Below are 12,159 nucleotides of genomic sequence, written 5' to 3'. Positions count from 1 at the left end.
AGATGTGATCGTGTTTCAATATAAAAGTATGTCAAAGTATGAAATTATTTTACATTTTTAAATACAATCTAATTCTTGTCTTAGTTGTGGTCAATTTGTAGTGTACAACTTATTATAATTATGTTCTGGCATCTGGATCATCCCCTCCGACAAAAATCGGCCGGCGGCTGAATCTATATAGTTGCCTACCCCGATTTAGAATAATGAATTATATGGAATGGTCTAGAGCAGGGGTGTCAAACTCATTTTACCCCGAAGGCCGCATTCGGTCTTCAGCGACGTCTGGAGGGCAGCACTGACATCTAAACAAAAATATTTCCTTGCCTCAAAATTATGAATTGTCGATGCTCCCCGGCTGTCTAGTGATTATTAGAGAGCTGGACAGACAGTCAAGAAACTGTAGTTTCATTTTTAGTCACCGGCGGGCCGGATTGGAACCCCTCGCGGTCCGAATGTTTGACACCCCTGAGCTAGAGTGATCTTTGTAAATTTCAGTGTGATATGCATCAATTAAATCAAAATTGGGCATACTTTGATTGGGGGCAAGTCGTCATTGGGCAATATCAAATAAACAATTTATTGCACTCAACTTTCTGCAAACAGCAGCAGACTACATCATTATTTTATAATAGAAACCGAAAGCTGCGAGACAGAGAGGGAAAAACGAATCTCAATTTGAGGGGCGGGGCAGATCAGATGTTATATACATAGACTGCTCAGATGTACACTGACAGAGCTATCATCATCTTTCATCGGATAAGTTTCAATTGTCAGCAAACGGATTTACCAACAGTATTTCTTAAAACAAACTTGCAAGACTTCACAACAACAACTTCTCAACAATATCTACTGAACATGTAAGTCATTTTCCATTAGTAAGCTACAACAGGCCTATCTTACAGAAATATACTGGAGAAAAAAAGCTTAACAGCATATCAAGCAAATTATCTTAAAATGTGTTAGTTATTACAATGGGCTGAATAAATGGTCATGTTAAAGCCTGTAGGTAAATACAAAAGTTATAATGCATTGTACTGTATAACTTGTCATGAGTGTGTATGACTCCCTTATGTCTTTCAATCATAATCTCATAATGATTCTCATTATATACCAGCCATTTGAGTCAGCTGAAATGTTGGATAGAGACAAAACATTACATATTGTTAGCCTTATTATAAGGATCATACATGCTTTCAACAAGTTATAAAGCATTACACCTGTAGACTTTAAGTAAAGTGTTACTAAACTAATTCATTCAAAACATTCAATTGAGCTATGCTAATGTAAGACCAAATAAATAATACATTAAATCCTCTTTCAGATATCTATCATGGAACTCACTATAACACTTTTGAACGGGAACTCACTTCCCCTGACAGTTCAGCCACACACCACCGTGGGGTCTCTCAAGAGTTTGATTACACAACACTTTGGAATGGCCACAACAAAGCAGAGGCTGTTAGGTGTCAATGGGAGCAACATCAGTCTCAGCGATGATTCAAAAACTTTGAGCGACTATGGCCTGCATTCAGGATCTAAAGTGATGGTGCTGATTACGGAGCCCGCTCCTATCCAGGTGTTCCTGAAAAACGAAAAGGGCCAGACACACACATATGATGTGGTGCCTGGTGAGACTGTAACCCAGTTCAAAGCCAAGGTACAAAACAAGGAGGGAGTCCCTGCCAACCAACAGAGGCTAATTCATGAGGGTAGGCAGCTGGAGGATGGCCAGAGGCTGGAGTACTACAACATCACAAACCAAAGCACCATCCATCTGACGCTCCGTCTAAGGGGAGGCTGAAGAAACCCAGGATCGACCTGAAACCACCTGTCACATGAAGCCCTTAACTTATTATGCATTCCATGTCTATAGAGAAAAAGCAATCAATCTTGAACAAAAATGTGAATTGTTCTACATTTGTATTCAATTGTAAACTTTAAATTAAGCATGTCTGATATAAGCGTATATTAATGAGATTGTTATCAAGTAATAAACATGTATAAAACTAAAACTGTCAACCATCATTGTCATGACTCCAACTCAAAAGAAAAGATAAAGCAACATAAGGTACTGGTCAGTTTCTTGTCCGTTGTGCTATTGCTCCCTTATTTGACATGATAGAGACAGAGCAGTAACATTTACAGTTGAGTTGACCCAAACTGACACAAGGCAGTCCACATGAGGAAACTACAGGCCGGCCTTGTCAGCAATATACACAATGTTTCATGGTCTGATGAAAATCCTAAACGTTGCATGTTCAGATGGTTTTAAATTAGTTTGATTCAAGGCCTGAAACAGTTACTAATATTCATTTCCTACAGCACATTTGCTTTGCTTCATCTTAAATTATACAAATATAAATGTGCATCTATGAAGAATAGGTAACATGCATTTACCATTGCTCAAACCAAAATACACCTTGGCACAAAGGAAGCATACTCAAGTGTTTCAATTAATTCAATATTTTAAATAGTTAGAATACAATTAAGACTTATTATTTCAGTTATAAGTTGTTTTGCATGTGAGCAACACATTGAATGTGTTAGGATTTCGTTAGTGTAGCACCTTGTGTAGCGTTTGACCAAAGTCCTAAACACCACCCCAGTTAACTTGCCTGGTTGTACCAGCTTGCTGCACTGGCATTCACAGACCAGCCCTTGTAACATGATGTAACTCCTGAGGCACACACACACACGGTGCCCTCTTCATTCATCCATTTGGGAGAAAATCTTGGGAGGCTTCACTTCCTCACAGATGCAAGCTAAGCATTCCAAAATAATGCCACCAATTTGGTAAACAGCACTCGAAACTGAAAACACAAAAACACAGATTGGCAACAGAGCACCACGGTACATTCCAAATGTATGCATCCTTAAAAGAAAAGCCAATGAGAACTGCTCACCTGTACAGGCACATAGTACACATAGGTACATACACACCCTACTCAACGAATTGGATGCAGTCTATCACAGTGCCATCCGTTTTGTCACCAAAGCCCCATATACTACCCACCACTGCGACCTGTACGCTCTCGTTGGCTGGCCCTCGCTTCATACTCGTCGTCAAACCCACTGGTTCCAGGTTATCTACAAGACCCTGCTAGGTAAAGTCCCGCCTTATCTCAGCTCACTGGTCACCATAGCAGCACCCACCCGTAGCACGCGCTCCAGCAGGTGTATTTCACTGGTCACCCCCAGGGCCAATTCCTCCGTTGGCTGCCTCTCCTTCCAGTTCTCTGCTGCCAAAGACTGGAACGAACTACAAACATCTCTGAAACTGTAAACACTTATCTCCCTCACCAGCTTTAAGCACTAGCTGTCAGAGCAGTTCACATATCACTGCACCTGTACATAGCCCATCTATAAATAGCCCAAACAATTACCTCATCCCCTACTGTCACGCCCTGACCATAGTTCTTATGTGTTTTGCTTGCTTAGTGTTGGTCAGGACGTGAGCTGGGTGGGAATTCTATGTTGTGTGTCTAGTTTGTCTGTTTCTGTGTCCAGCCTAATATGGTTCTCAATCAGAGACAGCTGTCAATCGTTGTCCCTGATTGAGAATCATATATAGGTGGCTTGTTTTGTGTTGGGGATTGTGGGTGGTTGTTTCCTGTCTCTGTGTTTGTGTTCTGCACCAGATAGGACTGTTTCGGTTTGCCACACTTTGTTATTTTTTGTTCGTTGTAAGTGTCCACTGTTTTTGTTTAATTAAACATGTTGAGCACTGGCTACGCTGCGTGTTGGTCCGATCCCTGTTTCACCCCCTCTTTTAGTGAAGAGAGGGAAGGCTGCCGTGACACCTACTGTATTTATGTATTTATTTATTTTGCTCCCTTGCACCCCAGTATTTCTACTTTGCACATTCACCTACTGCAAATCTACAATTCCAGTGTTTTTAATTGCTATATTGTATTTACTTTGCCCCCGTGGCCTTTTTATTGCCTTTACCTCCCTTATCTCACCTCATTTGCTCACATTGTATATAGACTTGTTTTTGTACTGTATTTTTGACTGTATGTTTGTTTTACTCCATGTGTAACTCTGTGTTGTTGTATGTGTCGAACTGCTTTGCTTTATCTTGGCCAGGTCGCAGTTGTAAATGAGAACTTGTTCTCAACTTGCCTACCTGGTTAAACAAAGGTAAAATAAAAAAATAGTTGATGTTGATGAAATGGAAGGGGATCCACACTTTCCAGTTCATCTTCAAGGCAGGCCAATAAATACTATTCACTTTTCTCTGGAGTCTGCCCACCTCTTACCCTAAAACAGCATTAGAATGTATTAAAATTAATGTACAGGCATGACAATAGTTGTCTGTGCACAATAATGTTTGTACCATGTTTTGTGCTGCTACCATGTTGTCCTGCTGCCATGTTGTGTTGATACCATGCTGTGTTTTCATGTGTTGCTGCCATGCTATGTTGTTGCTAAGGTCTCTCTTTATGTAGTGTTGTGGTGTCTCTCTTGTCGTGATGTGTGTTTTGTCCTATGTTTTTACTTAATTTAAAAATGTTAATCCCAGCCCAAGTCTCCGCAGGAGGACTTTTGCCTTTTGGTAGGCCGTCATTGTAAATCATCAATCAAATGAATTTATAAAGCCCTTTTTACATCAGCAGATGTCACAAAGTGCTATACAGAAACCCAGCCTAAAATCCCAAACAACAAGCAATGCAGATGTATAAGCACGGTGGCTAGGAATAACTCCCTAGAAAGGAAGGAACCTAGGAAGATACCTAGAGAGGAACCAGGCTCTGAGGGGCAGCCAGTCCTCTTCTGGCTGTGCCGGGTTGAGATTCTAACAGTACATGGCTAGGCGCACGGGATGGAAGAGCACCAGTAAGCCAGTGACTCAGCCCCCGTAATAGGTTTAGAGGCAGAGAATCCCGGTGGAGAGAGGGGAACCGGCCAGGCAGAGACAGCAAGGGCGCTTCGTTGTTCCAGTGCCTTTCCGTTCACCTTCACACCCCTGGGCCAGACTACACTCAATCACTGGACCTACTGAAAAGATGAGTCTTCAATAAAGACTTAAAGGTCGAGACCGAGTCTGCATCTCTCACACAGATAGGCAGACAATTCCATAAAAATGGAGCTCTATACGAGAAAGCCCTGCCTCCAGCTGTTTGCTTAGAAATTCTAGGGACAATAATGTATCTTGTGACCGTAGCGTACGTATAAGTATGTACGGCAGGACCAAATCGGAGAGATAGGTAGGAGCAAGCCCATGTAATGCTTTGTAGGTTAGCAGTAGAATTTGTTCTTAAGTGACTTGTCCAGTTAAATAAAGGTTAAATAAATCAACAATAGTCTGGATTGTAAAGTAATTAATTAACCACTAACAGAAATGAACTGTCTGAGAAGTACTGCATAATTTCACTAGTGCAAATGTAAACTGGCAGACTAATAACCAGTCCCTGCTTAAAGTTTGAACCACACAGAGTAATACCAATTTTGGTGGTTATCGGATCCAAGCAGTGAGAATTAATTCAGGTGTATGGTGCAGGAGAGTCGTTAAGGGGGCAGCTGACTAACCTCTTGGATGTCCATAACACAAAAGAAAACCAGCAGGTATGCAGGGGCGAAGATAAGGCGATCCAAGAGGAAGCGTTTGACCATGCAGTAGGGAACAGTGGTAGGCATCACACCTCCATAAGTTGGTAAAAGTAATGAGCAACCTGAAAAAAAACAAGGGAAATACTATGGCTGTGTTCAATTTACAGTAGATTGCAATAGATTACATTGTAACAAGAAACAACCTTATTGAATTGATTTGGACATGACTTTAACCACTATTTTTTATTTAACTTTTATTTAACTAGGCAAGTCAGTTAAGAACAAATTCATATTTACAATGACGGCCTACCCCGGCCAAACCATAACCCGAACGATGCTGGGCCAATTGTGCACCGCACTATGGGACTCCCAATCATGGTCAGTTGTGATACAGCCTGGAATCGAACCAGGGTCTGTAGTGACGCCTCTAGCACTGAGATGCAGTGCTTTAGACCGCTGCACCACTCGGGAGCCTCCCAATGCCCACTCATAAATGGCAAAGCGGGCAGGTCCTGAAATGTCCATCTCCTTCACTGGGGACCTTTCTTTGGCCTTTCGTTTTGCTTCCAATGCTTGAGATAGAAGATTTCCCAAGGCAGAGAGAATGCCACTGAAAAACACGTAGACAGTTTATTTGTTGTCATGGTGGTGGTCAGAGTTGAAAAAGTTTTATTTAAGTGAATTCAAACAATGTAACTATGATAAAAGCAACTGTTGTCAGGAAAGACAAAGGGGTTCTCAGAGCAGAGGCTGATTGGCTGAAAAGAAAGAGAGACAGTGGAAAGGTCTTGGCGAAGGACACATTTACCTTGGCAAGGTTTGCAAATCAAAGTAGCCCCATACTCTTACAAGTCAACCACAAACAGGGTTGGGGTGTAATTGATTACATGTAAACTGAAAATACAGATACTTTTGAAAAACTAAATGATTACTTTGAAATTCAGAAAGGATGTTAGCAAAAAAATACTTTATGAAACCTTTATTTTCTCAATGACATTCAATTGAATATTGAAAAAAGGTGCATGTTGGGCCTCCTGAGTGGCGCAGTGGTCTAAGGCACTGCATTGCAGTGTTGCGGCATCACTACAGCCTTGGATCGAACCCAGGCTGTGTCAAAACCGGATGTGACCGTGAGTACCATGGGCGACGCACATTCGGCCCAGCGTTGTCCGGGTTAGGGGAGGGTTTGGCCGAGGGGGCTTTACTTGGCTCATCGCGCTCTAGCGACTCATTGTGGTGGGCCTGGCGCCTGCAGGCTGACCTCAGTCATCAGTTGAACGGTGTTTCTGCCGACACATTGGTGCAGCTGACTTCCGGGTTAAGCAGGCGGGTGTAAAGAAGCACGGCTTGGCGGGTCATGTTTCAGAGGCAAATACTCGACATCAAAACTCAGAAGGACAGACAGGGTTTCCTCAGTCTCGCGCTCCCCTCTGGGTCTGCGTCTCACCAAACGGCGTGCATCACAGACACCGAGGATCCTCAACTTCAGACAATCCACCTCAACACTACCCCTGTTATCACTCCTTTCAACTCCGCTCTGCTCCGGAGAGAAAAGCAGGCCACAGCTCTCATTCCGAGTCGGGAAACGCGAGTCCACTTCTGGATACTTTGACCGAATTGACAGAACCCAACATCCTCTTCACCCAGCCTGATTTCACAAACGGATCAGCCAAAAGGCATGGATCCACTTTCTCCATTAATCATACTCCTACGGGGCAGAGTCATCTCGGGCAATTTTCTGATCATTGGTGTGAGGCTCGGAAGCCTTCACCTCACCTGTCGGCGCATGTTTTTCCTCTTCACTTCTGTTAGGTTCAATTTGAGAGAGTTCACTATTCGTCGACTGCTCAGGGTTTTCAGGAACGGAACATGGCATTATCTCTCCTGTACTTGACTCAAAGAAGAAAGTACTCTGCTTGTATTTCGCAGATGTCGGTTTGGGTTTGAACCTCGCACCCTTCTTTTTGCCTCACATCACCTAGTCTTTTGCCATCTTGCCTTCTTCCAGTCGTCAGTCTCAAAGGTTACATCCGTTTCCAAAACACTGCCTCCATCATCTACCGGCTGCATGTCATGTTTTGTATTTCAAATAGTACCAAACTGAAACCTGAGATATTTTGGTTTGTTTGTTTTTAGTTTTTGTTTCTTGAGGCCTGTCATGCAAATAGCGTCCGCCTGAAAATGGTTGTCCCCCCCAGGTCCCTTGAAAAGTCTCTCAGACCCCCCGAGGCTCGCTAGTTGAGAATCACTGTTGTAGTGTAAGTATGCAATACATTTTCTTTGGTATACCTTCCCAATCTGCCTTTTTAATTAAATTGGAGCATCTTACGCCATGACTGTAATTGCTGCTAAGTCATAATGCTAAAAATATAAACACCCAAGCGTTCTCTGCTCTCATTGCTTATGACAGAAATTAGAATGACCAAGAATTCTGCCTCAAGGCACATCTGTAATGTAAAATGACTTGTATTTTACTAACAGGACATCAGCGGTGAAAGGTGTCCTCACAGACTTAGTGAGAGAATAGGCTAAGCTTCATGGGTTGGCACAGGAAACAACAACAAACACTAAACACCTATACTTCTCAGAAGTCTACACATGATTGAACTGCTTTTAACACCACTTACCTCAGCTGACATGGCAGACATCAGTTCTGACTCATTAGAATTACGTCAGTCAAATGCACAGAGGTCATTGACCCCTGGAAATATCCATAGAGGCAGAAATTAAAGAGAAGAACATAAATTACTGGAGAATATAGAAGTTACTGTACATCCACTGGTTACTGTTTGTACTAGAGAACATACGGGTGAATAACTTTGGGTACAGTCTGACTAAGATGTGTAGTCTGAAAGACATGATTCAACTACTGACAATATAAACATGTGTTGATATCATTTTGGGGAGGATGAGGCAGGGTATAGTCTTTTTATTTGTATTGCTGTTAAAATTCCCTCTGCACTCACAAAGGTGTATGTCTGACGTATCACAAGATGCCTGCAATTGTTCGTCATTGTTAGTATCATCTGGGCCTGGGTTTTCCCAATGAGGTTGGGTTTAGGCATTAGGTTTCTCTTTCCTTTCTGGTGTTTGACATATCTGTGTTGAAAAATAGGGAATTATCTAGAATGATAGGGAATGATCTAGAACCTGGTTCAATGATAGGGGAATGATCTAGAACAGGGTTCGGCAAAAGGCGGACTGCGGGCCAAACCGGGCCACAATACGTTTTGGGCCCCCCAAAGTTTTTGATCAAAATTAGACTACAATCATCAGGAACTATGCAGAAATCTGTTCATCAAATACTCCCACGAATAGAAAACTAGATGTGATCGTGTTTCAATGTAATCAAAGTATGAAATTATTTTAAATTTTTAAATACAATCAAATTTTTGTCTTAGTTGTGGTCAATTTGTAGTGTACAACTTATTATAATTATGTTCTGGCATCTGGATCATCCCCTTCGACAAAATCGGCCGGCGGCTGAATCTATATAGTTGCCTACCCCGATTTAAATAATGAATTATATGGAATGGTCTAGAGCAGGGGTGTCAAACTCATTTTACCCCGAAGGCCGCATTCGGTCTTCAGCGACGTCTGGAGGGCAGCACTGACATCTAAACAAAAATATTTCCTTGCCTCAAAATTATGAATTGTCGATGCTCCCCAGCTGCCTAGTGATTATTAGAGAGCTGGACAGACAGTCAAGAAACTGTAGTTTCATTTTTAGTCACCGGCGGGCCGGATTGGAACCCCTCGCGGTCCGAATGTTTGACACCCCTGAGCTAGAGTGATCTTTGTAAATTTCAGTGTGATATGCATCAATTAAATCAAAATTGGGCATACTTTGATTGGGGGCAAGTCGTCATTGGGCAATATCAAATAAACAATTTATTGCACTCAACTTTCTGCAAACAGCAGCAGACTACATCATTATTTTATAATAGAAACCGAAAGCTGCGAGACAGAGAGGGAAAAACGAATCTCAATTTAAGGGGCGGGGCAGATCAGATGTTATATACATAGACTGCTCAGATGGACACTGACAGAGCTATCATCATCTTTCATCGGGTAAGTTTCCAATTGTCAGCAAACGGATTTACCAACAGTATTTCTTAAAACAAACTTGTAAGATTCACAACAACAACTTCTCAACAATATCTACTGAACATGTAAGTAATTTTCCATTATTAAGCTACAACAGGCCTATTTTACAGAAATGTACTGGAGAGATAAAAGCTTAGCAGCATATCAAGCAAATTATCTTATAATTTGTTAGTTATTACAATGGGCTGAATAAATGGTCATGTTAAAGCCTGTAGGTAAATACAAAAGTTATAATGCATTGTACAGTATAACTTGTCATGAGTGTGTATGACTCCCTTATGTCTTTCAATCATAATCTCATAATGATTCTCATTATATACCAGCCATTTGAGTCAGCTGAAATGTTGGATAGAGACAAAACATTACATATTGTTAGCCTTATTATAAGGATCATACATGCTTTCAACAAGTTATAAAGCATTACACCAGTAGAGTGTAAAGTAAAGTGTTACTAAACTAATTAATTCAAACATTCAATTGAGCTATGCTAATGTAAGACCAAATAAATAATACATTAAATCCTCTTTCAGATATCTATCATGGAACTCACTATAACACTTTTGAACGGGAACTCACTTCCCCTGACAGTTCAGCCACACACCACCGTGGGGTCTCTCAAGAGTTTGATTACACAACACTTTGGAATGGCCACAACAAAGCAGAGGCTGTTAGGTGTCAATGGGAGCAACATCAGTCTCAGCGATGATTCAAAAACTTTGAGCGACTATGGCCTGCATTCAGGATCTAAAGTGATGGTGCTGATTACGGAGCCCGCTCCTATCCAGGTGTTCCTGAAAAACGAAAAGGGCCAGACACACACATATGATGTGGTGCCTGGTGAGACTGTAACCCAGTTCAAAGCCAAGGTACAAAACAAGGAGGGAGTCCCTGCCAACCAACAGAGGCTAATTCATGAGGGTAGGCAGCTGGAGGATGGCCAGAGGCTGGAGTACTACAACATCACAAACCAAAGCACCATCCATCTGACGCTCCGTCTAAGGGGAGGCTGAAGAAACCCAGGATCGACCTGAAACCACCTGTCACATGAAGCCCTTAACTTATTATGCATTCCATGTCTATAGAGAAAAAGCAATCAATCTTGAACAAAATGTGAATTGTTCTACATTTGTATTCAATTGTAAACTTTAAATTAAGCATGGCTGATATAAGCGTATATTAATGAGATTGTTATCAAGTAATAAACATGTATAAAACTAAAACTGTCAACCATCATTGTCATGACTCCAACTCAAAAGAAAAGATAAAGCAACATAAGGTACTGGTCAGTTTCTTGTCCGTTGTGCTATTGCTCCCTTATTTGACATGATAGAGACAGAGCAGTAACATTTACAGTTGAGTTGACCCAAACTGACACAAGGCAGTCCACATGAGGAAACTACAGGCCGGCCTTGTCAGCAATATACACAATGTTTCATGGTCTGATGAAAATCCTTAAACGTTGCATGTTCAGATGGTTTTAAATTAGTTTGATTCAAGGCCTGAAACAGTTACTAATATTCATTTCCTACAGAACATTTGCTTTGCTTCATCTTAAATTATACAAATATAAATGTGCATCTATGAAGAATAGGTAACATGCATTTACCATTGCTCAAACCAAAATACACCTTGGCACAAAGGAAGCATACTCAAGTGTTTCAATTAATTCAATATTTTAAATAGTTAGAATACAATTAAGACTTATTATTTCAGTTATAAGTTGTTTTGCATGTGAGCAACACATTGAATGTGTTAGGATTTCGTTAGTGTAGCACCTTGTGTAGCGTTTGACCAAAGTCCTAAACACCACCCCAGTTAACTTGCCTGGTTGTACCAGCTTGCTGCACTGGCATTCACAGACCAGCCCTTGTAACATGATGTAACTCCTGAGGCACACACACACACGGTGCCCTCTTCATTCATCCATTTGGGAGGAAAATCTTGGGAGGCTTCACTTCCTCACAGATGCAAGCTAAGCATTCCAAAATAATGCCACCAATTTGGTAAACAGCACTCGAACTGAAAACACAAAAACACAGATTGGCAACAGAGCACCACGGTACATTCCAATGTATGCATCCTTAAAGAAAAGCCAATGAGAACTGCTCACCTGTACAGGCACATAGTACACATAGGTACATACACACCCTACTCCAACGAATTGGATGCAGTCTATCACAGTGCCATCCGTTTGTCACCAAAGCCCCATATACTACCCACCACTGCGACCTGTACGCTTCTCGTTGGCTGGCCCTCGCTTCATACTCGTCGTCAAACCCACTGGTTCCAGGTTATCTACAAGACCCTGCTAGGTAAAGTCCCGCCTTATCTCAGCTCACTGGTCACCATAGCAGCACCCACCCCGTAGCACGCGCTCCAGCAGGTGTATTTCACTGGTCACCCCCAGGGCCAATTCCTCCTTTGGCTGCCTCTCCTTCCAGTTCTCTGCTGCCAAAGACTGGAACGAACTACAAAAATCTCTGAAACTGGAAACACTTATCT

The 12,159-nt window shown here is 41.8% G+C and overlaps 2 protein-coding genes and 1 pseudogene across 2 annotated transcripts; 2 read left to right on the top strand and 1 right to left on the bottom strand.

Moving 5' to 3' along the window:
• The first annotated feature begins 713 nt into the window (after positions 1-713).
• On the top strand, positions 714-2,019 carry LOC120026794 (polyubiquitin-like). The gene is made up of 2 exons (XM_038971538.1): positions 714-857; positions 1,322-2,019. The coding sequence occupies exon 2, from the start codon at positions 1,331-1,333 to the stop codon at positions 1,799-1,801; it is 471 nt and encodes a 156-aa protein (XP_038827466.1). The 5' UTR covers positions 714-857; positions 1,322-1,330; the 3' UTR covers positions 1,802-2,019.
• A 722-nt stretch (positions 2,020-2,741) lies between these two features.
• LOC120051315 lies at positions 2,742-7,884 on the bottom strand (annotated as a pseudogene).
• Positions 7,885-9,591: 1,707 nt separating this feature from the next.
• Positions 9,592-10,884, top strand: LOC120026700 (polyubiquitin-like). The gene is made up of 2 exons (XM_038971450.1): positions 9,592-9,722; positions 10,188-10,884. The coding sequence occupies exon 2, from the start codon at positions 10,197-10,199 to the stop codon at positions 10,665-10,667; it is 471 nt and encodes a 156-aa protein (XP_038827378.1). The 5' UTR covers positions 9,592-9,722; positions 10,188-10,196; the 3' UTR covers positions 10,668-10,884.
• The last annotated feature ends 1,275 nt before the right edge of the window (positions 10,885-12,159 follow it).

Source organism: Salvelinus namaycush, chromosome 1, assembly GCF_016432855.1.
Source record: "Salvelinus namaycush isolate Seneca chromosome 1, SaNama_1.0, whole genome shotgun sequence".
Taxonomy (NCBI): domain Eukaryota; kingdom Metazoa; phylum Chordata; class Actinopteri; order Salmoniformes; family Salmonidae; genus Salvelinus; species Salvelinus namaycush.
The sequence above is the reverse complement of the archived record's forward strand: the minus strand, read 5'-3'. Positions and strand labels throughout refer to the sequence as shown.